The 23,674-nt window shown below is 58.0% G+C and overlaps 3 protein-coding genes across 13 annotated transcripts in view; 2 read left to right on the top strand and 1 right to left on the bottom strand.

Moving 5' to 3' along the window:
• The first annotated feature begins 2,976 nt into the window (after nt 1-2,976).
• AMN (amnion associated transmembrane protein) lies at nt 2,977-17,716 on the top strand. 9 transcript variants are annotated; one of them, XM_037831789.1, is made up of 12 exons: nt 2,977-3,064; nt 3,845-3,963; nt 4,036-4,080; nt 10,046-10,214; nt 10,669-10,886; nt 11,009-11,146; nt 11,262-11,370; nt 11,482-11,564; nt 11,696-11,876; nt 11,949-12,132; nt 12,204-12,297; nt 16,399-16,562. In XM_037831789.1, exons 1-12 carry the CDS (start codon nt 3,022-3,024, stop codon nt 16,429-16,431), a joined length of 1,416 nt encoding a protein of 471 aa, XP_037687717.1. In that variant the 5' UTR covers nt 2,977-3,021; the 3' UTR covers nt 16,432-16,562. The 9 variants fall into 9 exon arrangements, with proteins under 9 accessions (XP_037687717.1, XP_037687718.1, XP_037687716.1 ...); XM_037831790.1 differs by lacking the exon at nt 16,399-16,562 and adding an exon at nt 12,369-12,588 and having other exon boundaries at nt 10,127-10,214; XM_037831788.1 differs by lacking the exon at nt 16,399-16,562 and adding an exon at nt 12,369-12,588.
• LOC119531050 lies at nt 12,840-14,998 on the top strand. 2 transcript variants are annotated; one of them, XM_037831794.1, is made up of 3 exons: nt 12,840-13,523; nt 13,869-14,019; nt 14,107-14,998. In XM_037831794.1, exons 1-3 carry the CDS (start codon nt 13,422-13,424, stop codon nt 14,646-14,648), a joined length of 795 nt encoding a protein of 264 aa, XP_037687722.1. In that variant the 5' UTR covers nt 12,840-13,421; the 3' UTR covers nt 14,649-14,998. The 2 variants fall into 2 exon arrangements, 1 of the variants encoding a protein (XP_037687722.1); XR_005216177.1 differs by having other exon boundaries at nt 13,925-14,998.
• The window catches only part of CDC42BPB (CDC42 binding protein kinase beta), a 158,096-nt gene continuing 148,403 nt past the window's right edge, over nt 13,982-23,674 (bottom strand). Inside the window, exons 31-37 of one of the 2 annotated variants that reach the window (XM_037831783.1) lie at nt 23,024-23,121; nt 22,862-22,946; nt 22,639-22,756; nt 22,434-22,551; nt 21,778-21,880; nt 21,583-21,653; nt 13,982-15,175 (exon numbers count right to left, since the gene is read on the bottom strand). In XM_037831783.1, coding sequence (XP_037687711.1) covers nt 15,044-15,175; nt 21,583-21,653; nt 21,778-21,880; nt 22,434-22,551; nt 22,639-22,756; nt 22,862-22,946; nt 23,024-23,121 — 725 coding nt within the window. In that variant the 3' untranslated portion in view covers nt 13,982-15,043. Of the gene's footprint in view, nt 15,176-21,582; nt 21,654-21,777; nt 21,881-22,433; nt 22,552-22,638; nt 22,757-22,861; nt 22,947-23,023; nt 23,122-23,674 lie in introns of those variants that run through there. The other variant, XR_005216176.1, reaches the window with a different exon arrangement.

Genomic DNA, 23,674 nt, shown 5'->3' with positions numbered 1-23,674 from the left:
AGGATGGCCCCGTCAGGGCAGGGGAGATGGACGCCAGAACCCCACGGCCACCCAGCCTCCAATGCCCCCTACTCTGCTGCTTTCCGGCCAATCCCTACACTGTGGCTACAACTGTGACCTAATCCTTTGTGTCTCTGCTTTCAAGCTGCCTCTTCCAGGAAGCCTTCCCTGACTGCACAGGCTGCACCACTGCCCTCTCCACGGAAGCACAAGCTGTTCCAGCATGCCCTGCCAGGGTGGGGCAGGGGTAGTCGGTTTGTTTCCTCAAGGCCCTGCCCACCAAACCCTCAGAGCGTCCCCTGCCACCCCACCCTCAGTGCAGCCCACTTCTTATGTAAAGATAAAGGAGCCCCAGGCCTCTGGCCAGGCCACCCCCACCCCCACCAGGCCAGTCAAGGTCAGTCTCCAGGACAGAACAGAGCCCCCCTTCCTGCCCCAGGCTGGCCTGGCTCGGCTGAGCTGAGAGCAGGTGCCCGGTGTGAAGCAGATACTACCAGGATGAAGGGTGCTGTGGGGACAGTGCTCACACTCTCCCCCCACCCAGACGAGTTGCAGCACTGAGCTCCTTACCCCTTGGAGGAAATACCTGGTGTGTCGGGGGAAGCAGCCCTCCATAAGCAAAGACGTCAGAGGAAAGCAGCGCCAGTGGGGAGTCTAGTGGAGAATGGGGGGGCTGCAGAGGAGGGCTGGGTGGGCTGAAGGGGGGTGCCGACGTGCTACGGTCCACCACGTACATACCCGCATGCACCCCGCTGTATTCACTCATCCCCAGCCAGTCATCCTGAACACAAAAGCCCACTCACCATCCCTCTCCCTCCACCACAGCAGTAGGTTGTCACCCATTCTCCTCCCACTATCCACTGATCACTCCATCCCCGTCCACCACCCATATCTCCACTGATGCACCGCCTGTCCCCTATCAACTGGTTCACCATCCTCCTCACCATCGGTAAGCTCCTCTAATACGCCAGCCACAGTCTACCCACCATCCACCCATCAACTCATCCATTCACCCTCTACCATCCGCCCCTCCCACCAACCAGGAATCCATCCTGGATTCACGCATCACCCATCTACCCACCTGTGTGCCTGACACATAGATCCAAGCATCCATCCATCTCATTAAACACAATCATCCCCCACACCCGGCCCTCCAGCATCCCTCTGTCATCCATCTATCCACCTACCCTGTACTCACAATCCATCCACCATTCTCTGTCCATCCATCCACCCACTTATATCTGATCACCTTCTGCACTTGCATCCATCCATCCACCATTTTTCTTTCCACCCACCATTCATTGACCATTCATCCATCGATCCATTCCTCCACCGTTTGATCTCATCTTCCACCATCTTCCATCCATTCACCATCTCACCATTCATCATTCTCACCCACCCTCCATTTCTACAACAAACCATTCATCCTTATACATACATTCAGCATCTCTAATTTACCTCTCACCCATCAACCGTCCATCCATCCATTCATCCAAACATGATTCATTTTTCCACCACCCACCATTTCCATCTTTTTTCTCCATCCATCCATCACCTACCGTCCTTTCAACAGTACCATCTACCACCTTTTTCTACCAGCCGTTTATTCACTGCCAATTCTCTACATCTGTCTACCACCTGTTTGTCCATTCATCTTCAATCGTCCCTCCACAACTCACTATCTCCTTTCCACCCACCATCCATCTACCTCACCAACCACCATCCACCTCCACCATCCACCTCCACCATCCACCTCCACCGCCACCATCTACCATCCACCATCCACCTCCATCTCTAACATCCACCATCCACCTACATCTACCACCTGCTGCTACCACCCACCTCTACTCTCCACTTCCATCATCCACCACCACCCTCCACCTCCACGATCCACCTTCACCCTCCACCATCCACCTCCTTCATCCACCTCCACCATCCACCACCACATTCCACCATCCACCATCCACCATCCACCTCCACCATCCTCCTCCACCATCCACCATTCAGCTCCACCATCCACCATCCATCTCCACTATCCACCTCGACAATCCACAGTCCACTATCCACCTCCATCATCCACCACCACCTTCCACCATTCACCATCCACCTCCACTATCCACCTCCACCATTGACTGCCACCATCTATCTCCACCATCCAGTGCCACCATCCAGCTCTACCAACCATCATCCATCATCCACCATCCATCTCCACTATCCATCTCCACCATCCACCTCCACCATCCATCCCATCACCCTCTACCATCCAGCTAGACACCCTCAACTATTCTTTATCGAGCCATCAACCCACCAACTACCATTTCACATCCACCATGCATGATCCATTATCCATTTAATTATCCACCTACCATTCATCCTCCACCCAGTCAAGCTCCCCTCATTCTCAATCCATCTCCTCTTGATTACTCTCCATTTATTTATTCACCTTCTCCCATCTATCCTCCATTCATTCATCCATTAAAAATATAAATACCCTCCATCCTCCACCACTCACCATCCACCCACTATTAACCATTCACTATCCATCCATCATCCAACCACACATTTCATCATGCATCATCCGTCTAGCCTCCATGCCACTGTCTTTCCACAAACCACAACCTTCCATCATCTACCACTTAGAATCCTTTCTCCACCGTTCTTCCATTAGCTGCTCACTCTCCACAATCCACCATCCTCCCACTAGCCCAGCCTACAATAAGGGGAGCAAACCAGGGGCAGCTGCAGCAGAGGCAGAGAAGAGGGTGAGCCCAAAGGTTGTGCACCCCCCTCCCCACCCCCATTTCACACACTGGTCGATCCTGCTAAGCTGCAAAGTCCACCGCGGGCTGGGGGAGGAAAGGAGATGGAGCTGGCACCTTGGAGGGCCCCAAGAGCCTGCCCCGCCCCAGGTGGGTCTGAGGGTAAATGAATAATCGACCCCGCGGCCCCCACCCCACCCCGCCCAGTCACCAGGGCCCCACGGGGCAAAGTCCCCTGGGCTGCAGGCTGGGAGCCGGCAAGATGGGCGCGCTGGGTCGGGTCGTGCTGTGGCTGTGGCTCTGCGGTAATTCGGACTCTCGCTGTCGGGCCCCGGACGACAACGGGTCCCTCTAGAACTGGTAGCTGGACCAAGGGTCCCCTAGGACTGGGCTGCAAGGGTCTGCGGGGGCGGGAGGGCGCGCAGGTGCCCGGGCGGTGCGGGAGGCCAGGCAGCCCCGGCCAGGCTCCTCGGGGCTGGGTTATGTCTCTGCGAAATGGGCACGTCCAGAGGCCCCGCTGGGAGCAGCGCCTGCGCGCCCGAGGCTGCGGGGCCGGGCAGGCGCCTCAGTTTCCCAGTCCCAGCCCGGATCCCGGGTGCCTCCCCGCCCCCGCCAGCCCCGGGGTGACTTGAAAGATGCAGCCCCCACCCCGGCCCCCGCCCTGGAGCTCCTGGGGGCTCCCTCGGGACCCAGCCCCGCTCAGCCTGCCTGGCCACCAGCTCCCCTCCACCCAGGCTCCCTCTTGGCGCACTTGGGGTGCGCTTCCTGCCCGGGTCGGGCTCCCCCAGGAACCTTCCGACGCCCCAGGCTGGGTCAGAGGCTGCCGCCGCCCACCCTCCTCGACCCCCTGGACGTCAAGGTCCTCGGTTCTTGCCCCGCCTGGTTCCCTGCTGGGAGGGTGGGGGGTGGCGATCCAGGCGGGCGTCCTGGAGGAGGGTGCCTTGACGTCTGACGGAGAGCGCCGGGCGGGCTCCGCGGGGGTCTGGCCGGACGCGGGGCTGGGAGACCCCCCCTGCAGCCCGCGTTATGCCTCCCTCGGGGCATCGGGCCGGGCCCGGCGGGCGCTCAGCTCGGCTCCCCCGCAGCGCTGACCCGGGCCGCCTACAAGTTCTGGGTCCCCAGCACCGACTTCGACGCCGCCGCCAACTGGAGCCAGAACCGGACCCCGTGCGCGGGCGCCGCCGTCGAGTTCCCGGCCCACAAGGTGCCTCCGCGACCCCCGGCGCGGCCCGCCCCCCGCAGCCCCCCACCCCCGCTGACCCGCTTCTCCCCGCAGGTGGTGTCAGTCCTGGTGCGGGAGGGTCACCGCGTCTCCGACCTGGTGAGGCCCGGGGCTCCCCGGCGACGGGGCGCGGGAGGCGCGCTGCGGGCCTCGGGCCTCTGGGGCTTTTGGGGGGTCGGGCGACCACACGGGGGCGGGACTGGACCCTCAGTTCCAGCTCAGGCTTTGCCCGGCCCTGCCATGGGTGGGGGGCACCGCCTGTCCCCTCCTGGCCCCTCTGCCCTCCGCCCGATGGTCTATAAGGTTTCTCCTCTGGGAAAGTGCTTCCCTCCCACTTCCCCAGATGTCTCCCCCTATCCTGGTGCCCGAGACCCCACTATTAGAGATCCAGGGAGCTTTTCTCCAACCCCCTTCACAGAACACTAGTGTCCCTGGAAATGGTGGGACTTAGGAGGGGACAGGGTACCGTAACCGCTGAAGTTCGGGGGACACTGCGTATGGCCTGCCTGGAGCGTCCCGATGTACTAAAGGCCCTGATAAGGCCTGCGGGGAAGCTGTCGGCTGTCGTGGTTTAAAGCAGGGTCCGCCAACTCGGGGCCAGCCCAGCCCCTGTGCCCGAAGTTAAGAATGGTTCTTACAGTGTTGGAGGCTGGAAAACATTTTTAAAAGAACAATATTCCATGGCACATGAAAACTATATGAAATTCAAATGTCAGTGTCCCTAAAAAAAGTGTCATTGGCGGCCACTGCCACCCATTCCTTTAGGATCACCTGCGGCTGCTTCTGTGCTCCAAGGGCAGGGCTGGGTACACCCTGCACCCCCCACAGGGCCCCACACACCTCAGGGACCTCGGCCTGCCGCCCTGTCACCCGTGGCCCCGGGCTAGGGGCAGAGCTTGGGGGGGTGGCTAGAGGGGAGAGGCTGACACCCCCACAATCCCCTGCAAGCTGGGGCTGCTGCTGACCCCGCAGCCCCCATCAGGACGCCCCTCCTGCTTTGTGGGCCCAGAGACCAGGGTCCGGGGGTGTCGGGCAGGGCTGAGGCCCAGGAGGAGCCTGTGGGAACCTTGGCAACAGGGTGGTGGCCGGCACTGGAGGGCAGGGGCATTTGGGATCTTAAAGGAGACAACATTCATTCATTCGTTCATTCATTCATTCCTCACACCTTTATCAGATCCCTCTTCCCCAGCTGCCGGGAAGGGGATCCCCTCCCTCCCTTTCTGGGGGCCTCCACTTGGGGACAGCTCACGCCGCGGTGCCCAGGACACTGGTGGGGGTGCCCTTCTCACCTCCCCGACACCCTCTCTGGGAACTGCCTGGGGGGGACCAGTCAGCGGAGGCCGAATTGACCCAGCACTGCCTCAGGCCCCCCCGACCTACTGCAGGGGCGGCTGCCCCGAGATCCCAGCTGTCCCCAGTATCCAGCAACCTGGACGTGGTGTAACCACCAAGGGACATCAGGGTTTCCCTTTGCATTTCTCTGGCTCAGAGCTTCTCCTCCTTGGAGTTTCTGGGGTTTTCTTCTTCCTTAACCTCCTCCCCACCCCCCTGCTGCCCCTTCCCCTCCCTTGCCCGGTTTTCTTGTTTTGCTTGATCTATTTTCTATTTGTCAATCCACGGCTGGTTTGAGACCCTACAAGCATCTTCCCACTGTGAACATTGCCAGCTGCCTTAGCGGACCAGAAACCTCATTTAAATCTATCAGTTCAAAATCCTGTTGCCTTATAACTGTGGTTTTGGTGTCATGTTAAGATCCCTTCCCTGCTCCTGGGTCACAAAGATAATTGATTGCGCTGTGTCTCTAATGTCACAGTTTTGCCGTTGGAGGCACATCTTTGAGGGTAGTGCCAGCTTTATCTTCCTCCTAAAAATGAGCTGAATTTCCAACATCCTCCTCCAAACTTGTCAGCTTTGCCCCTTTGATTTGTGGCGAGGGCCTTACTGTCCACTGAAGGCCCAGTGTATCCACGGGTCTCTCTCCGAAGGCTCTGTTCAATTCCCTTGGTCTTGTCACCTGTTCTCGTGTCACCACTTCACTGGTCTCACACGGCGGCCCTGTGGGAGGAAGTGATTGTTGCAGATCACCCATGTTCTTGATTAAAGTTGTAAGATATTCCCTAAAGGTTTTGTACCATATTGGTTAACTTGTAAATACTTTATGGGTTTGGCTGGCATTTTAAATGGGGCCCTTTAAAAAAAAAATTATATTCTTTGGTTGGTTATTATTGCAATCAATCATAGTTGTTTCTCTTCTCTTCCAGTCCTAACTCCTTTGATTTCTTTTTCTTCCCTTATGGCATTGGCCAGGATCTCTACTCCTACATTCATTGGAAGTGGCAAAAGTGGGCATCCTTGTCTTGTCCCAATGTTAAAGAGAAGGCATGTCGAGTTTCTCCATCGAGTGCAATGTCTGTGGTGGCTTTTTGGTATATAGACTTCATGAAATGGTGGAAATTCTATTCTGTTCCTAGTTTGCTAGCAGCTTTTTAAAAAATCATTAATGGGTTGTTGAACTTTAACATCAAAGTTTTCTATGTCTATTGAGATGAGATTTTCCCCCTTTAGCCTATTAATGAGGTATTCTGAGGCTGAACCAAACTTGCAAGCCTGATGTCCTCTGGGTGCCTACCTAAAGGTTACAAAAACTTGCCACTTCTTTAAGATACTGACCCTCTGTCCCCATAGGCTGGCACAAGACTCTCAGGGCCATGTGCTCCCTGGATCATCAGGTCCTGGGAGGTGTTGCCACCAGGTGTAAGCCCTCCTTGCCTGCATTCTTGGGACGTGGATCCCACTTACTCACTATTCATTTATTTATTTATTTTTTAACATGCTACTGGATCTGGTTAGTTTGTATTTTGCTTAGGATTTTTGCACCTGCTTTTATAAGTAAAATGGGCCTATCATTTCTCTTCTCTTGCCTCGTCTTTCATCTGGTTTTGGAATCAAGATTACACTGCCTTATAAAGTGGGCTGGCAGTTTTCACTCTTTTTCTGTTTTCTAGAACAACTTGTGTAAAAGGGAACAAATTGTTCCTTGAGAGTTGTTCTAGTTTGCTAATGCTGCCAGAATGCAGAACACCAGAAATGGATTGGCTTTTATAAAGGGGGTTTATTTGGTTACACAGTTACAGTCTTAAGGCCATAAAGTGTCCAAGGTAACACATCACCAATCAGGTACCTTCACTGGAGGATGGCCAATGGGGTCCAGAAAACCTCTGTTAGCTGGGAAGGGACGTGGCTGGTGTCTGCTCCAGAGTTCTGGTTTCAAAATGGCTTTCTCCCAGGACGTTCCTCTCTAGGCTGCAGTTCCTCAAAAATGTAACTCTTAGTTGCACTTGGGGTATTTGTCCTCTCTTAGCTTCATGGGAACAAGCATCTGCTTTCAAAGGCTGTCTCCAAAATGTCTCTCATCTGCAGCTCCTCTCTCAGCTCCTGTGCATTCTTCAAAGTGTCCCTCTTGGCTGTAGCAAGCTCGCTCCTTCTGTCTGAGCTTATATAGTGCTCCAGTCAACTAATCAAGGCCCACGCTGCATGGGTGGGGCCACACCTCCATGGAAATTATCCAGAGTTATCATCTACAGTTGGGTGGGGCGTATCTCCATGGAAACACTCAAAGAATTACAATCTAATCAACAGAATACATCTGCCCACACAAGATTACACCAAAGATAATGGAGTTTTGGGGGACATAATACATTCAAACTGGCACAAGAGTTTAGTAGACCTCCCCTGTAAAACCATTTGGATCACGGTTTCTGGGAAAAGAAGGTCTTTGACTAACATTTTGATTTTTTAAACCTTACTGGTTTATTCAAGTTCTCTATATCTTCTGTCACTTTTGACCTTTTTGCTTTTTCCAGAAATTGCTATGTTTCATCCAGGCTTTCAAATTTCATAGCCCTATGGATTTCTTCAGCTTTTCAGTATCTTTATCTTCCCTCTAACAAGCAAGTTCTTTAGGGTTTCCCCTTTCCCATAGCCACCATGTTTTATTCCCAGCTTCTAATTAAAAAAAAAAAAAAGACAACAGTAGCTTCATCAAGGCATTTCTTCACCTTGCTTCCCACAGCTCTTGGCAGCTTCTGGATTTGTTTCCTTTCTCGCTCCCTCCAAGCATGTTCTCAGGGCAGGTCTTCGTGTGACAATCGCTCTGGAAGGCTTTTTGGCTGGAGAACATTTTAATATGCGCTCGCCTTTAAATGGCAGTGCGGCCAGATATAAAATTCTGTATTATAAGTTCTTTTCCTTTAGTATTTAAAATATCACTCTACTGTCTTTATGCATCTGTTGTTGAGAAGTCTGAATCTAATTTTTTTTTCCTTTCTGGGTGAGCTGTTCTTCTCTGAAGTGTTTACAATGTTCTTTCTGACTTTGCTATTCGTAAATCTGCTGTCGCATGTCTAGGTGTGGACATTCCTTACTGTGTTTGACATTCAAGGAGACTTTTCCATTTGGGGTTTTCTGCGTCTCTTCAAATCTGGAAAATTCACCTCCCTGTTCTTTTTCCCGATGTTTCCTCTTCTCCCCTTCCCTTGCTCCAGGATTCCCGTATCTGATTTCTGCTGACCTTTGTCTGTCCTCCTGCCCTAACCACTCAGTCTTTTCCTGCTGTCCCTGGGGGTTCCCTGACGTGAGGCCTCGCTCCCTGGGCACTCTTCAGCTCCCGTCCTCCTGAAGTCCACTGACCTGGGAGCTCTTCCTTTCCATGACTGTTTTATTTCTATTTTTCCCGTGGTTCTTTTAAAACATGATTCCTTGTTCTGGTTTGCTAGTGCTGCCATTATGCAAAATACCAGAAATGGATTGGTTTTAATAAAGGGAATTTATTAGGTTACCAAAAAACAGTTCTAAGGCCATAAAAGTGTCAAAACCAAGGCATCAACAAGAGGGTAGCTTCACTGAAGAATGGCCGATGGCGTCCGGAACACCTCTGTCAGCTGGGAAGGCAGGTGGCTCGCATCTGCTAGTCCTTTGCTCCCAGGTTGTGTTTCACACTGGCTTTCTCCAAAATGTCTCCAGGCTTGTCTCTCTTAGCCTCTTCAGCTCCTGTGCATCTAACCACCTGGGAGTCCTCGCTTTGTTTCTCCGGAGCAAACTCAGGGCTTCATCTCTTAGCTCAGCATCTCCAAACTTCCTTCTGTCTCTATCTCCAAGCATCAGCTTTCAACAGCCATCTCCAAAATGTCTGTCTTAGCTGCTCTCCAAAATGTCCCTCTTAAAGGACTCCAGTGATTTAATTAAGACTGACCCCCAATGGGCAGAGTCCATATCTCCATGGGTTAGGGTTAGGGTTAGGGCTAGGGTTAAATTATTTTAATTAAACTTTGATTAAGTTTTAATTAAACTTTGATTAAGTTACCCATGGAGACAATTTAATCAAAGGACTCCGCAGAAAGTTGATTGTTTTGATTATTTCCATAGAAATAATCAAAAGGTCACACTCTAATCCCTAATCAGAAAGATTAATAATCCCTATTCAGAAAGATTAATAAATTTTCCCATAATATATCCCAACCCGGGTGCTTGTTGTACTGCAGGTCCCTGCCTGCCTCCCGAGGTGCACTGACTGCGCTTGGGGCCCAGTCCTGACTCGGCTCTGCCCCCGGCGTCCGCGGGGCGGGTGGCCGCACCCGGGGTGCGGGGCTGTTGGCTGCCCCAGGAAGGGCTGAAGGGCAGTGCCCAGTCCTTACCGACTCCTGCGCAGAGCTGGACCCTCAGACCCCAGTCCCGAAGGAGAGGCATGGGGAGAGGGGAGAGGGCGGGGGTCCTGGGGCTCGAGGGGAAGGGTGAGGGTGGGGGCGAGGCGGGCGAGTGGCCCCTCCGGCGCTGCCGCGTCCCCCAGGACCCCCGAGGCCCCCGCAGCCGCGACCCCCAGGACGCCCGGGGACCCCGCGGGGCGAGGCGGGGCGGTTTCGAGGCCCCCCACCGCCCCGCGTCTCCGCCCCGGCCCCACCCGGGCCGCTGCGCACGCGCTTCTCCGCGCAGAGCACCTTCCCCTCGCCGCGTGCGCCCAGGCAGGGGAGGCGCCCCCGGGCCCTGACCCGCGCTGCCCCTCTCCGAGGTCCGTCCGGGCTCTCCTCGCGGGGAGAGCCTTTGGGGATCCCCGGCCACCGCGTGGCGCCTCAACCCGCGCCTCCCGCAGCTCCTGCCCCTGGACGGGGAGCTCGTCCTGGCCTCAGGAGCCGGATTCAGCGCGGCGGACACCAGCCTGGACGCGGGCTGCAGCTCGGGTGAGGCCGGCGGGCCGCGACGGGAGCTCCCGGGAAAGGGTCTGGCCTGGGGGGGGGCGTGGCCTTGCTGGAGGGCGTGATCGGGGAGGCGTGGTCCGGGCAGGGCTTGACGGGGGGCGTGGCCTGAGGGCTGGGCGGGCGAGGCCGGGGGCGTGGTCCGGGCGTGGCTTGGAGGGTGGGCGTGGTCGGAGAGGCACGGCCCTGCGGAAGGGCGTTGTCCGGGCGGGGCTTCAGGGCGTGGCCAGACGGGCGGGCGTGGTCGGAGACGTGGCCCGACGGAAGGCCGTGGTCGGGGGCGGGGAAATGGGCGTGGCTTGGAGGGGCGTGGTCCGGGGCCCGACCGGGGATTGGTGGGTGGGCGTGGCCGGGCCTGGCGGGGGCGTGGCCAGGACCGGTCTGGCGGGCGGGCTTGGGGGCGTGGTCTGGGCGAGGCTCAGGCCGCGGCCCCGCGCAGGCGCCCCCGCGCGCTTCCGGGACCCGGACCGCTTCTGGTGGTACGACCCGCTCCTGTGGCGCCCGGCGGACGCGACTCACGGCCTCTTCCTCGTGGACGCCGAGCGCGTGCCCTGCCGCCACGACGACGTCGTCTTCCCGCCGGACGGCTCCTTCCGCGTGGGCCTGGGCCCCGCCGCCCGCCCCGTGCGCGTCCGCAGCGTCTCCGCGCTGGGCCGGGTGAGGCGCGCGGGCCGGGGCGCGCGGGCGGGGTCGGGGCCGACTCCGCGCTGGGGCCCGCGGGCTCCGGCACTCAAGTCGTGTCCCCTGCTCGGCGCTCGCTGGGGACCGGCCGCCCGCAGACGCTCACGCGCGACGAGGACCTGGCCGCCCTGCTGGCGTCCCGCGCCGGCCGCCTGCGCTTCCACGGGCCGGGCGCGCTGAGCGTGGTGCCCGAGGCCTGCGCGGACCCGTCGGGCTGCGTCTGCGGCAACGCCGAGGTGGGCGCGGGGGGTCGGGGCGCGGGGTGCGGGCCGCCGATCCTGCCCCGTTCGCCCCGCGCGCTCTCCGCGCTGACCCCTCGCCGGCGCCCGGCCCTTCCGCGCTGGCCCCCAGGTGCAGCCGTGGATCTGCGCGGCCCTGCTCCAGCCCCGGGGTGGCCGCTGCCCCCCGGCCGCCTGCCGCGACGCCCTCCGGCCCGAGGGGCAGTGCTGCGGCCTCTGCGGTGAGCGCCCGGCCCGGGCTGGGAGGGCCTGCGGGACCCTGGCCCGCCCCCGCCTCAGTTTCCCTGCGGGCCTCCCGGGCCTGGGCGCTGACCCCGGGCCTCCTGCCGCAGGAGCCATCGTGTCTCTGACCCACGGCGCCGGCTTTGACCTGGAGCAGTACCGGGCGCGGCTGCTGCGTGCTTTCCTGGCTCTGGTAGAGGGGCGGCGCGAGGGCGGCGGGAGGGCGGTCCCCACCCGGGCCCTGCGCCCCTGCAGCCCCCGCTCGCCTCCTGACGCGCCCGCCCCCCGCTTGCCCTGCCCGCCTCGTGCCCTCCCCCGGCCCAGCCCGAGTACCAGGGCCTGCAGGTGGCCGTGTCCAAGGTGACGCGCTCGCCTCCGCTCCGGGAGGCCGCGGGCCGCGAGGAGGCCGCCACTGAGATCCAGGTGGTGGTGGCGGAGGCCGGGCCGGCGGCGGGCAGCTCCGGGAGGCTGGCCCGGGCCCTCGCGGCGGACGTCGCCGAGCACGGTAACCGCCCGCGCCCCGGCCCGGCCTTCGCCCCGCGCCCAGCGGGACGCTGAGGCCGGCGCTCCGTTCCAGGCGAGGCCCTCGGGATCTTGGCGGCGACCGTGCGGGCGTCGGGCGCGCCCGTCGGGGGCGGCTCGGCCGCGGGTCTGGCCGGGCCGGGGGCGGCCGCGCTGCTGGCGCTGCTGGCGCTGCTGGCGCTGCCGGGGGCCGCGCTGCTGCTGGTGCTGGTGCTGCTGCGCCGGGCGGGCAGGCTCAGGTGCGCGCCGGGCCGGGCGGGGGCGCGGGCGCGGGCGCCGCCCCGAGGGCCTCACTTGGTGCCCCCCCCAGGTGGAGGAGGCGCGGGGAGGCGGCCCCCGCGCCCGCCGCGGCGCCCCTGGGCTTCCACAACCCGGTGTTCGAGGTCGCGGGCTCGGAGGAGCAGGTAAGGGGGTGGGACGGGCCCCCCGGCGGCCGGGCCTGGCGCCCCCTGACTCTGCCGCCCCCAACCCGCAGCCCCCGGCGCGGCCCCCCAGCCCGGCCCCGCTGGCGGAAGCCGGGAGCAGCAGCCACAGCTACTTCCTCAACCCGGTGTTCGCGGGCGCCGAGGCCGAGGCCTGAGCTGCGGCGCTTCCGATGCTCCCCCGTCGGGCCTGGGCGGCGGGATCCCCCTGCCCGCTCTGCCCGGCTGCAGGCCAAGGCCCCGCCCGGGCCAATAAAAGTGTCCTGCCCCGCTGTCGGCCTTGGGACCACCTGTTTCCCACCCACGCCCCCCAGGTCGCAGGCGGACGGGAGGGGGCGTCCCTGGCTGGGAGGGAGCAGGGCCTAGTGGCCGGCGAGGTGGGGGCGGCAAACCGTGGAGCAGCCGAGTGAGGTCCGGGGTGGGGTGAGGTGGGTCTCCGTGGGAGGCTGCTCCGCTGGGGGCTGGCCCTGCACAGACTCTGCGCCCGGGGGGGGGGGGGGGGGGGGCCGGGGTGCCGTCCTGGAGGGACAAGGTGGGCCCAGCGGGGAGCCTTGGGGCCCTGATCGCCCCTCCTGAGCGGCTCAGACTGGGGAGTGGGGCCAGGGCGGGGCTCGGCGGCTGACTGCAGGGACACGTTTCTGTATGACACGCTGGTGTCCGCTCGTGCTTGTGAGTGTGGAGGACGAGTGCCGGACCCCGGGTTACTTCTGTGTAACCAGCATCGGGACCTGGAGACAGCGTCAGCGCACACCCCCAGCCGTCCTTAAACTCACCTGGGCAAGGTGCACAGCCCTGCGTGCTCGGGGGGAGGCTGCCACGCTTCCGCTCGCTGCAGTGACACATCCCGTTGTGTTCTGAGCTGGCGGCAGCTGCTCTGCAGTCATTGCTTGCTTTAATCCTCATGAGGTGCAGATGTCAAATTCAGACCCCAAGTTTCCAGCTGCCTGCTGTGCCCGCTGCTCCTCACCGAACTGCCAGAGACGCTGCTCCCCCTCCCCCAGTTCCCCCAGTTCCCCAGTGGCGCTGGCTCATGCCAATCTTTTTGGGAGGCTCCCTGTAGCCCCTGGTGGCAGCCGCTGCAGCCGCCTCCTTGGGTGTGTGGCAGGATGTGTGCCCCTCCCTGTCCCCTCTCCCGTCAGCCCCAGATGTGGAGTGTGAGCGAGAAACAGACGTGGGAAGCCTGGGGCTCGTCTCTGCAGCGTGGCCTGGTGCGTTGGGGGCTCCGTGCATGTGCCAGGGCCGACACCACGAAGTCAGTGCTTCCGCGCATGCCAGAGGCCCAGCTGGCTGTTGCCTTTTGCATGTTCCTATCACTTACCTTCACACTGTTCCCCCTTCAGTGAGGCCAAAACCCCACTTAACAAAACTCACTTACTGGAGGTCTCTTGTCAGTGGCAACTATAACCCCACCCCTCCCCGAGGCCAGTCCCTGCTTGTGGGGACCAGAGCCCTGCTGGCAGGACCCCCAGCCCCCTGCACGTAACTGCCCCGTGCCCAGCGCCCCACCTGCACCCTCACGGGTGCCCCGTGCTCAGCTGGCATTGGCTCCCCAGGCAGGGGCCTGGAGGCGAGAGGCTCCTTCCCTTCCACTGGGCATTATCCCTCTCAGGCAGCTCAGGGCCTTGCTTGCGAGACACATCATCCATCACACGCCCAGACGTAGCGCTGAGAACGTTAAAACGGCCATCTTTGCTTTATTGACAGGTGGATTTTTCAAAAATGTTCTCACAATTCAATAATTACAAAGACTCAGACTTACATTAAAAAAGTAAAACCCAGAACCCCCCGCAGGTGCCAGCCCCAGCAGAGGCCCGGGAGGGCGTGGGGTGGCAGGGTCCAGGCCCAGCGGTGCCACTCAGTGCCGACTCGCGCCAAGTGTACGTCCTGTACAGCTGTGTCGAGGATGTCCCTGTGGGAGCAGGGAGAGGCTGGTCGGGGACCGTGCCTGCGTCTCGGGCTGTATCTGTGTCACGAGCTGTATCTGCTGGCCGCTTGCGACAGGCCTCGGGCGCCAGGGCCGCAGACTTGACATGCAGTGTGACACAGGACGCTCGTGGGCAGGAGCGTGGTGGGATTTCTACTTGATGGACGCTGGGCTACTGGTCATTGGGGCTCCATGCGGGTGGGCTTCCCAGCACCTCGCCCCCAGCACCCCAGGGCCTGCCTGCGCTGGGTCACAGATGCCAGAGAGCAGGCGCCATGGAAGGAGGGAAAGCAGCGAGGAGGCAGTGGGCTCCCGGCAGAGGGTCCTGGTGAGACGCAGGGGCTGGGCCTGGGGCTGGGGGGGCAGACACACTGGACTCGGGATGGGGGCCTCAGGGCAGTGGGCCTGACCCCAGCCTGAGGGTCGGCAGCAAGACCCCTGCAGCAAACACACACTGGCTGCAGGCAGAGGCCACCCGGCCTGGCTTTCCCTGGTTTTCCAGTTCTAGACACTGGGATGACAGCCAGCTTCCGACTGCTCTCCTGGGGTCCTAGGAAGCGGGGAAGAGGATGGGCTGCGGCAGGTCCTGAGTGGCCTGTCTCCTGGCGGGGGCTGCCTTCTGTCTGAGGCCCCCCCTGGGCGCCGGGCCTTCGTGTGCAAACGGAACAGCATCGGCTCCTGGCTGTGCAGGCGGTGGGGACTCCCGCCGCGAATAGAAATCATTATTACAATAAACATTTGTCTTCATCTTCATATCTACAAGTCGATTCTACATTTCCTGGACGGGCTGGCAGGCGCGCGGCCTCAGGCGTCGCAGGCGGGCGGCTCCAGGCCCTCGAGGGGTGGCTGGCTCCGGTGCGGGGAGGTTGGGCTCGGCGGGCCGCTGGGGTTGGAGCTGTTAGACGGAGTCGAGTGCTTGGTGGAGTCCGAGTCGGGCTGAGGGAATGGAGGGGACAGGGTGAGGGGGGGTCATCACCTCCCGGCCCACTCAGGCCCCACCCCAGGGGTGCAGGCTGCCGTCCAAGGAAGGCGTCTGTCTGGGGGACAGATGTGGCAACCGCTTTCTTCCATTCTCGTTAAAAGAATAAAGTCTCCAGACAAACTCTCTGCTTGCTCCTGAAGTGTGCTAGTGAGAGACCATAAAACTCAATGCTCAACCCCACAAACAGCTCATCAATTCCAAAACGGAAAACAGCAACCCACAGCGAAGACACCCGCACGTGTCGAGGCACGCAGCAGGCGCTAGGGGCTCCGCATGTGACCGAGAGCCCACCACCCAGGAGGGTCCAGCCTGGGACATCATGAGATGGCACTGGGCACCCAACTGCGGAACATTCCATCGCATCAGACAATGGACTTACTGTCCAAAAATGTCATCGTATCAGAGGCTGAGGAACCTGTCCTGATTAGACGGGACGAAAGAGGTCAATAAATGCAGTGTGATCACCGACTGAACACTGTCCCGGAAAAAACGTGCTATAAAGGACAAGATTGGGACAACTGGAAAAAACTACAGAACATGTAAATTATTCTATATTATTAAGTTGTCTGAATTTGAGAACTGCCTTGTGGTAAGTGTAAGAGAATATCCTGGCTCTCTGGTAAAGGGTCAAGGTTTATGAAAACTGCTTATATTGTTCATGAAAAATAAATATGTCTGCTCTGAACAACCAAAACCATCTTGAGAAAGAAAAAAAAAGTTGGAGGGCTCACTCCTTGATTTCAAACCTACAAAGTCACGTCATCAAACCAGTGTGGTCCTGGGGCTGTGGGAAAGTGGCAGAACAGGAAGTTCCAGCCACAGTTCTCCAGCTGGACGACAGAGCTAGCAGGAACTGTCTGGTTCAACTGTTTTGGGACTCGGAGTCGAGTGGATCACTGTGCAGGATCCAGGGAGGAGTGAGAGACAGGGGCTAGTAAATCATGGTAAACGCCGGAGAATTCCACCCTCCAGCAGCCCCCAGCAGAGTGGCAGCAGCCATGGGGACTGAGCCAGGCTTGGCGCAGCTTGCCGGATGAGCTGTGAGGACGGGTGGGGTGTGGCTGGGATGCTGATCCATGCTCCGCATCACCTGGTTCAGGTGGGAGAAGCAGCAGAGGATCTGAAAGGGGTCGTGCCTTTCCTTTTCCTCCTGACACTTTCCATTCCCCATTTGCAGCAAAAGTCGTTTGGAGAAGCCGCAAAGCGATAGCTCCAGCCTTCAACAGCAACAACAAAGCCGGGTGTCCCAGGAGCGGGAGAACTGAGCTTCCAGGTTTACAGCAACACGATGCTCAGGTGTCCAGTGAGACTGCGAGGCGTGGCCCTTTCACAGGGAAAACAGTCGCCAGGAACCAGCCCCCAGCAGCTCATACAGCGGAGCTGTTAGTCCAAGACTTTAAATGAACCTTCTTACGTGTGTTCAAGGAGCAAAAGGAACCCATATACAGAGAACTAAACGATATTAGCAAAACAGTGTCTGAACAAAAAAAAGAGATGGAAATTATAAAAACGAACCAAAAAAGTTTTGGAGCCACAAAGTACAGTAATGGAAATGAAAAACTCATTAATTAGACAGGTTCAACTGCAGGCTTGAGCAGTAGGGAAGGATCAGCAAACTTGGAGACAAGCCAACAGACACTACCCAGTGTAAGGAGCAGAAAGGAAAAACGAAGAAACGTGAAAAGAGCGAGGAGCCCTCAGGACACGTCAACTGTACCAACATGTGCGTCAGTGGAAGCCCAGAAGGATGAGAAGAGAAAGGGGTGGTAAACGTATTAGAAGAAACAATGGCCAACAACTCCCCAAATCTGAGGACAGACACAAATGTCCACACCCAGGAAGCTCGATGAATGCCAAACAAGAGACCCTAAGGGACCCCCACCAAGACACAGGGCGAAACTGTCAAAATCTAAAGACAGAGAGGAAGAGAGATGTGACCTGCCACGTACAGGGATGGAGGCCAGGAGACAGTGGGGTGGCAGATTTAAAGTTGTTAAGGGAAAAAATTGTCAACCAAGAACTCTACATCCAGCAAAATTATCTTTCAAAACTGAAGGAGAAATTAAAGACATTTTACAAATAAACAGAAACTGAAAGCGTTCACTACCAGCAGACCGGCCCTGTAAGAAAGGCTGAAGGGAGTCCTTCAGGCTGAAACAAAAGACACTAGAAAGTAACCTGAAGCCACAGGAGAAATAAGGAATGCTGGTAACGGTCACCACGCAGGTGAGTGTGAAGTTCTGTGTGATGGTCCCTGTGGGTTTGGAACAGCCGTCCCCCCATGTGACTTAACAGGCTTATGTGTAAAATAACATTATAAATCCTATGTTCACGGGCAGACAGTGGATAACGACATAATCTGAGACAAGAATAACAGAATGGAATGATTCGGCCATAACGAGCCACAAAGTTCTGATATAGCCACCACACAGATGAACCTTGAAAACATCATGCTAAGTGAAAGACACGAGACACAAAAGGACAATATTACATGATCCCACTTGTGATTAATGCCAGTGAAGTGCATAATTAAAAATGGTTACAAGGGCACATGGTTATACATACGTATATTAAAATTGTTTAAAAAGTGCATGTGTGTGTGTGTGTACACATACAGCCAGTCATGTATTTATCCCTGGGGAGAACAAGGTGGTTGAGAAACAAGTGGGGGGGGGAGACTGTTGAATAGTTATCCAATTAAAAAGAAACTGCAGCCAAGTCCCGACAGGGGCATCCAAACAACAACGGGCCTGGACTGTTCAAAACCCAGTGGATGTCATGAAGACGAGAAAATGGGGCACAGACCCAGGACTGAGAGCTGGGTTCTGGGCTCAAGAGAGCTCTAGAGGACATCTTTGGGACCACTGGAGATCTGAGTAGGAACAAGGCCCTGGACAAGAGTGCGGGGACTGACGTGGGAGTTCTGGAGTGGGAGCTGTGATCAGGAGGTGGCCCTGCTCGTGAGAGACAGGCAGAAGTTCCCCCAAATCAAACAAGACAGAATGGGTGGGTGGGCTCACGGGTCAGCCTGGCGGGTGCTAGTGCCCGGCTGTCTGGTCAAGCGAGCACTGGCCCATCTGTTGCTGCCAGAACGTCTGTGGACTTAAATCACCTATGGCTGATGATGTCTACAGTCAGCCAAGGGGAGTGTCTTCAGCAATGAGAGACATCTAATGCAATCAGTCGGAGGCTTTAAGAGGAGAAAAGATGACTCCAGCAGGCAGAAGAGAGAACTTTCATCTCTACCTTGGCCGGCCAGCTTCTCCTGGGGAGTTCATCGAAAACCTCCATCGGAGTGCCAGCTTGCAGCCTGCCCTACAGAATTTGGACTCGTGCATCCCCACAGTTACGTGACACATTTATTTACTGATCTCTGCTGTTGGTTCTGTCTCCCTCGAGAATCCTGCCTAATACAGTGGGTTCATAAAGCATAGATAGGTTCTTCACTCCACTATTCTAACTTTCCCAGAGCTTTGACAATTTTCAAAACTATCAGTTGCAAGGAAAAAGTGAAATAAGGGGGAAAGGGCCTGCCTCTCTAAGTGACCCACACACCCCGGGGAGGACAATCTCTGCTCGGCCACAGGAGATGCTAAAGCTCCGGGCTCGAGGCTGCCAAGGCCTGAAGACAAAACTTGCCAAGGGCAACACGGAGAGAGAAGCATGTGTCCAGTTTACTGACAAACACAGGTGTGAACGCTGTAAATAAAATGTTCACAAACAGAATCGCAAAGCATACCAGAGAGTAACACAGCAAGACAGGAGGATTTACTCTTGAGGATGCAGCCTAAGGAGAAAACCTGGGGAGGCCAGTTTGGAAAAGGTCAAGAAAGCATCTGGCTGACACTCCTCGCCTCTCCTGACGGGGGGAGAGCACCTTCCTGGCCGGGACGGTGCTTCCCGGTAAAGCCGCTGGCCACAGTCTTGGTGGAGGGCCCTGGGCGGGGCAGGGAGCATGGACCCGAATCTCCTCTCTCTGGGAGCCCAGACAAACAGGGGCACAAAATGGCCCCCCAAACTCACGGCCATCGCCTGAGCTTGGGAACCATCGGAGCACAGTCAGGTGGTGAGACAGCCCATGTGGCCCGGCCCCCGTCACCGCCACACAGCCGCAGATCCTGCTCCACTCACACCAGCCAGAGACCCCGGGACCCCTAAGGAGCAGCTACTCACTGCACGGCCCTAGGAGGGACCACCCTTGGAGACAGCGCCATGCCCCCCAAATCAACGTATAAACTCAATGCAACCCCAATAAAATCTCAACACGAGTTTCACTTTTTTGTTATGGAACCAACAAGCCAGTTTTACAACTTCTTTGAAGGAGAAAAGCAACAGGTAAGAAATTTCTGGAAGAGATGAACAGAGACAGAGAGTGGCTCTGCCTTGTGGGTGGTGTCTGCATAAGGACGGGCTGGGCTGGGGCCGAGGGGTGACCGAGCACCTAGGACAGCCGGACGGATGGCAGCGTGTGGCCACGGAGGCCTGCCCTCCCTCTCACGCTCTCACGCTCGGCAGATGCGGTGATGTTCCCAGACACAAAGGAAAGCCCTGCAAAGCACTCAAATAGATGGCACGAGATTATCATCTTACACAGGAAATAAACCTTCAAACCCATGCTGAAGAAGATAAACAGCAAACGGTGCAAAAAAATTCTGTATGACAAAACACCCTTCAACAAAATTAAAGGACAAAATCAAGAGGTTAGTGAAACTGGGAAAATACTGGCAACAGAGAGTTCCCATAATTTAAGAGTTCCCATAAGTCACGAGGAAACAGACTTGAGAGCCAAGTGGACGGAGCAAGTGGCCAAGCCCTTGCTGGACGCAGTGAGGAGGCCCCTCGGACCACAGGCAGATATGAAAGGACCCCATGGCGCTGGCTGAGGCCCGGGGGTGTAAGGTCCACAAGGGGAAGCCGCCAAGCAGCCTTGGTGGATGATGTGCTGGTTTGAATGTATTATGTCCCCCAGAAAAAGCCGTATTTGATGCAATCTTGTGGGGCAGACATACAAGTGGGGATTAAGTTGGAATGTTTGAATTAGGTTGTTTGCATGGAAATGCACCCCACCCAACTGTGGGTGATGACTCTGATTGGATCATTCCATGGAGGTGTTGGCCCACCCATTCAGGGTGGGTCTGAATTAAATTACTGGAGCACTATATAAGATCAGACAGAAGGAGCAAGCTGCTACAGCTAAGAGGGACACTTTGAAGAAAGCACAGGAGCCACAGATGAGAGTTTGAAGATGGCCACTGAAAGCAGACTCTTGCTCCAGAGAAGCTGAGAGACGACAAACACCCCAAGTGCAACTAAGGGTGACATTTTTGAGGAACTGCAGCCTAGAGAGGAACGTCCCAGGAGAAAGCCATTTTGAAACCAGAACTTTGGAGCAGACACCAGCCACGTGCCTTCCCAGCTAACAGAGGTTTTCCGGACGCCATTGGCCATCCTCCAGTGAAGGTACCTGATTGTTGATGTGTTACCTTGGACACTTCATGGTCTTAAGACTGTAACTGTGTAACCAAATAAACCCCTTTTATAAAAGCCAATCCATCTCTGGTGTTTTGCATCTCGGCAGCATGAGCAAACTAGAACGGTGGAGATGGGTGTGGCAAGGCTGGCACTCCCCTGTGCTCTCCCAGGCGGCTCTCACCCCAGGGACCCCCCTTGACAGCCCTGAGGGCAGGTGCCTGCTCACGCCCACCTCACACGCAAGGACGCTGGGGCGGTGAGGGGTGGCCTCGGGGGACAGGGTGGTGCCTGAGGCAGGTGCTCCCTCGCCGTGGTCCGTCCTCTGCCACAGCAGAAGAGGGGAGGCGGGGGTCGGGCTGCGCGAGCCCACTGCGCTTTAACAAGAAAGCGACTGTGTGCATGTCATGTTTAAGCGCCTATAAAAAGGCGGGAAAATCAAGAAGAGAGGGCTCACTTCTGGGAGGAGCAGCTGGAGCCCTCACGGGAAAGCTTTCCTTTCTCAGCTGTGAGCGCAGACGTCCGGCTCTCCCACAGGAGGGTCAGGCTCCAGCCCCCGCCGAGCTGGGGTGCCCCAGAAGCCCTGCTCCGGGGACCTCTGGGGCGCTGGTGTGCAGAGGCAGGGGTGGGCGAGCAGCACCTGGAGGGGCTGGTGCTGGGTTCGGGGTCTGCCCTAGGGACCTGGCAGCACAGGCTGTGATGGCACTGCCTGGCGGGGGACAGCGGCCCTTTCTCCCACAGGGTCACAGCCCTGGCCCCTCCATCAGCACAGCAGCTCAGCTGCGGGCAGGCACCCTGAGGTGCGCGGACACCGCTCGGCTGTGTCCTCAGTTGCTCTTCCGGTGCCCACCCGTCCCCGCCCTCGGCTGCCCCCAGGGCCGGTGAGCCTCACCTCCTTGTCGACGTCCTGGTCGGGGTCTGACATGCTCCGCAGAGGCACGGCCGCTCCAGGCTCCGACCCACCTGCAGGACAAGTGCCACTCTGTCTTGGGTACCCCACCGCCTCGGCTCCCCTCCCCTGCCTCGACCCCCCAGCTCTGGCGCTGGCCAGGCCCTGCCCGGAGGCCTCCCACAGGGCGCCGTGTACCTGATGAGGGCCACGAGATGTACGGCTTGTTCCTGGGCGGGGGTTGCCGGGCTAGGCCGGTGGGCGTGGGGCCAGGCCGCTCCTCCTGTGCGGGCACAGCGCTCTGGGCAGAGAGCAACGCGGTGAACAGCGTGTGGGGGCAGGGGGCAGCAGGGGTGGGGGGCTGCACAGTGGGCGGGCAAAGGTCTGAGAATGGCTGGAGGGCTGTGGCCAGGGGGCTTGGTGGCCTCAGGGCAGAACTGTCCTCAGAAGAGAAGGCCCCCTGGACACACGGCACCTCGGCAACCGAGAGCTAAGAATCAGCAAGAGCAATTTTAGGCCCAAACTCTACAGGAAATACATTTTTTAAAATGAGAGGAAAAAAAGTGTTACCAGCTCATACTGAGAAGCCCCTCAGAATTAGCCATCTGACGGCCATTTCCTCGTGAACGGTCGAGGACACCCGTCCCCAGCGTCACAGCTGAGGAGCAGACGTGTCCGTGTCGAGGAAAAGCAGTTCTGGGGGGTTTCCCCAGAAACTAAACTCGTGACAGCCAAGCCCCAGGCACGCCAAGGTCAAAGCTGAGTGCCGAGGGGCCCCACTGCTCCCCTGGGACAAGGGGAGGGAAAGACAGAGGAAGCCAGGCCCCCCTCCCCTGGGGGCGCGGGGCACGCACCAGCGGGAGGTCCATGAGGACCTGCAGGCCGTCGCCGGGCCCCATGTGGGCCACGTGGTTGAAGTTGGTCGGGTTGGAGATCATCTTGGACCTCAGCTCTGGGTCTCGGAGCATCTCTCTGGGAAAAGAAAACATTGCTGAGATTCACAAACACGAGGCCTCCCGGCTCCAGCGCCCGGGCCCTCCGGCGGGGGCCGGCGCTCACCGCCGCTGCTGCAGGCGCTCCTCCTCCGGCACCTTGAACACAAACCGCCTTTTGCTCCTGGTGCGCAGCATCTGCTTCTTGCTGTTGTCTGAGGTGTCAGGCACATTGAGCAGGGCCCCTGCAGGAGTAGAGGAACGTGGGGTCCCGAGCCGCGGCTCGGGCGTGGGGGACCCGGCGGCGCAGCTGGATGGGCTGCCCCGGGCAGGGCTGGAGGAAGGCGTACCCGAGAGCTTGCTCCTGAAGTAGACCAGGCGCGGGGGCTCGCAGCTGAGGAGGTTGAGGCTGCCATCCGCGTTCAGGGGCCGGATCTGAAAGGGGACCGCCGGGGGGTGAGAGGCTGCGGCCCGCATGGCAGAGCCCGGGGCCACCCCTGCCCCCGCCGTACCCTGCGCAGGCCGATGGTCTGCACCCACTCCATGGTGTTCACGTCGAACACGTCCACGCCGTACTCGCTGTACACGGTGACGTGCGAGGAGCTGCAACCTGGCAGAGAGCAGAGCCGCTGAGCCCGAGGCTCTAAGGGCCCAGGAGGCCCCCGCCCTGACTTCAGGTGGCTACGGGCGGGTTCAAATCGTCCAGGGCTCTTCGTATTTCTACTCCAGAACTCATCTTCACTTGAAAGTTCCAACAACTACGATCAGACACGTTTAAATGCTCCACCACCACTTCTGTCACTAAAAAGCAGTGTAAACGTCGTAGTATAGATGCTGAAGATGACTTTTAAAAAGCGAAGTTTGGAACTGTGACCCATGACATACTCTGACATTTGCTCTCTAACTACTTGTTAAAGCAACACTGTTATAACTGTTATGTATACATGTTAAAGTTTACGATAAAAAAAACATATTACTAAGGAACAAAAAAAAAGTTATTTCTTCTACCTTTCTTATAATAAATGACTATTGCAAAAGCTTACTAATTTAGACTCAACACATTTAACATTCAGGCAGGGGCTGCATGCTCAGTTTTGCTAAACAAATTCCTTCTTTAAGAGGTGCTGAAAAGTCAGGTTCCTGAGTAAATATTTAACCACTGC

Source organism: Choloepus didactylus, chromosome 4, assembly GCF_015220235.1.
Source record: "Choloepus didactylus isolate mChoDid1 chromosome 4, mChoDid1.pri, whole genome shotgun sequence".
NCBI lineage: Eukaryota > Metazoa > Chordata > Mammalia > Pilosa > Megalonychidae > Choloepus > Choloepus didactylus.
Note: the sequence above shows the minus strand (reverse complement) of the source record. Positions and strands in the feature narration are given on the sequence as shown.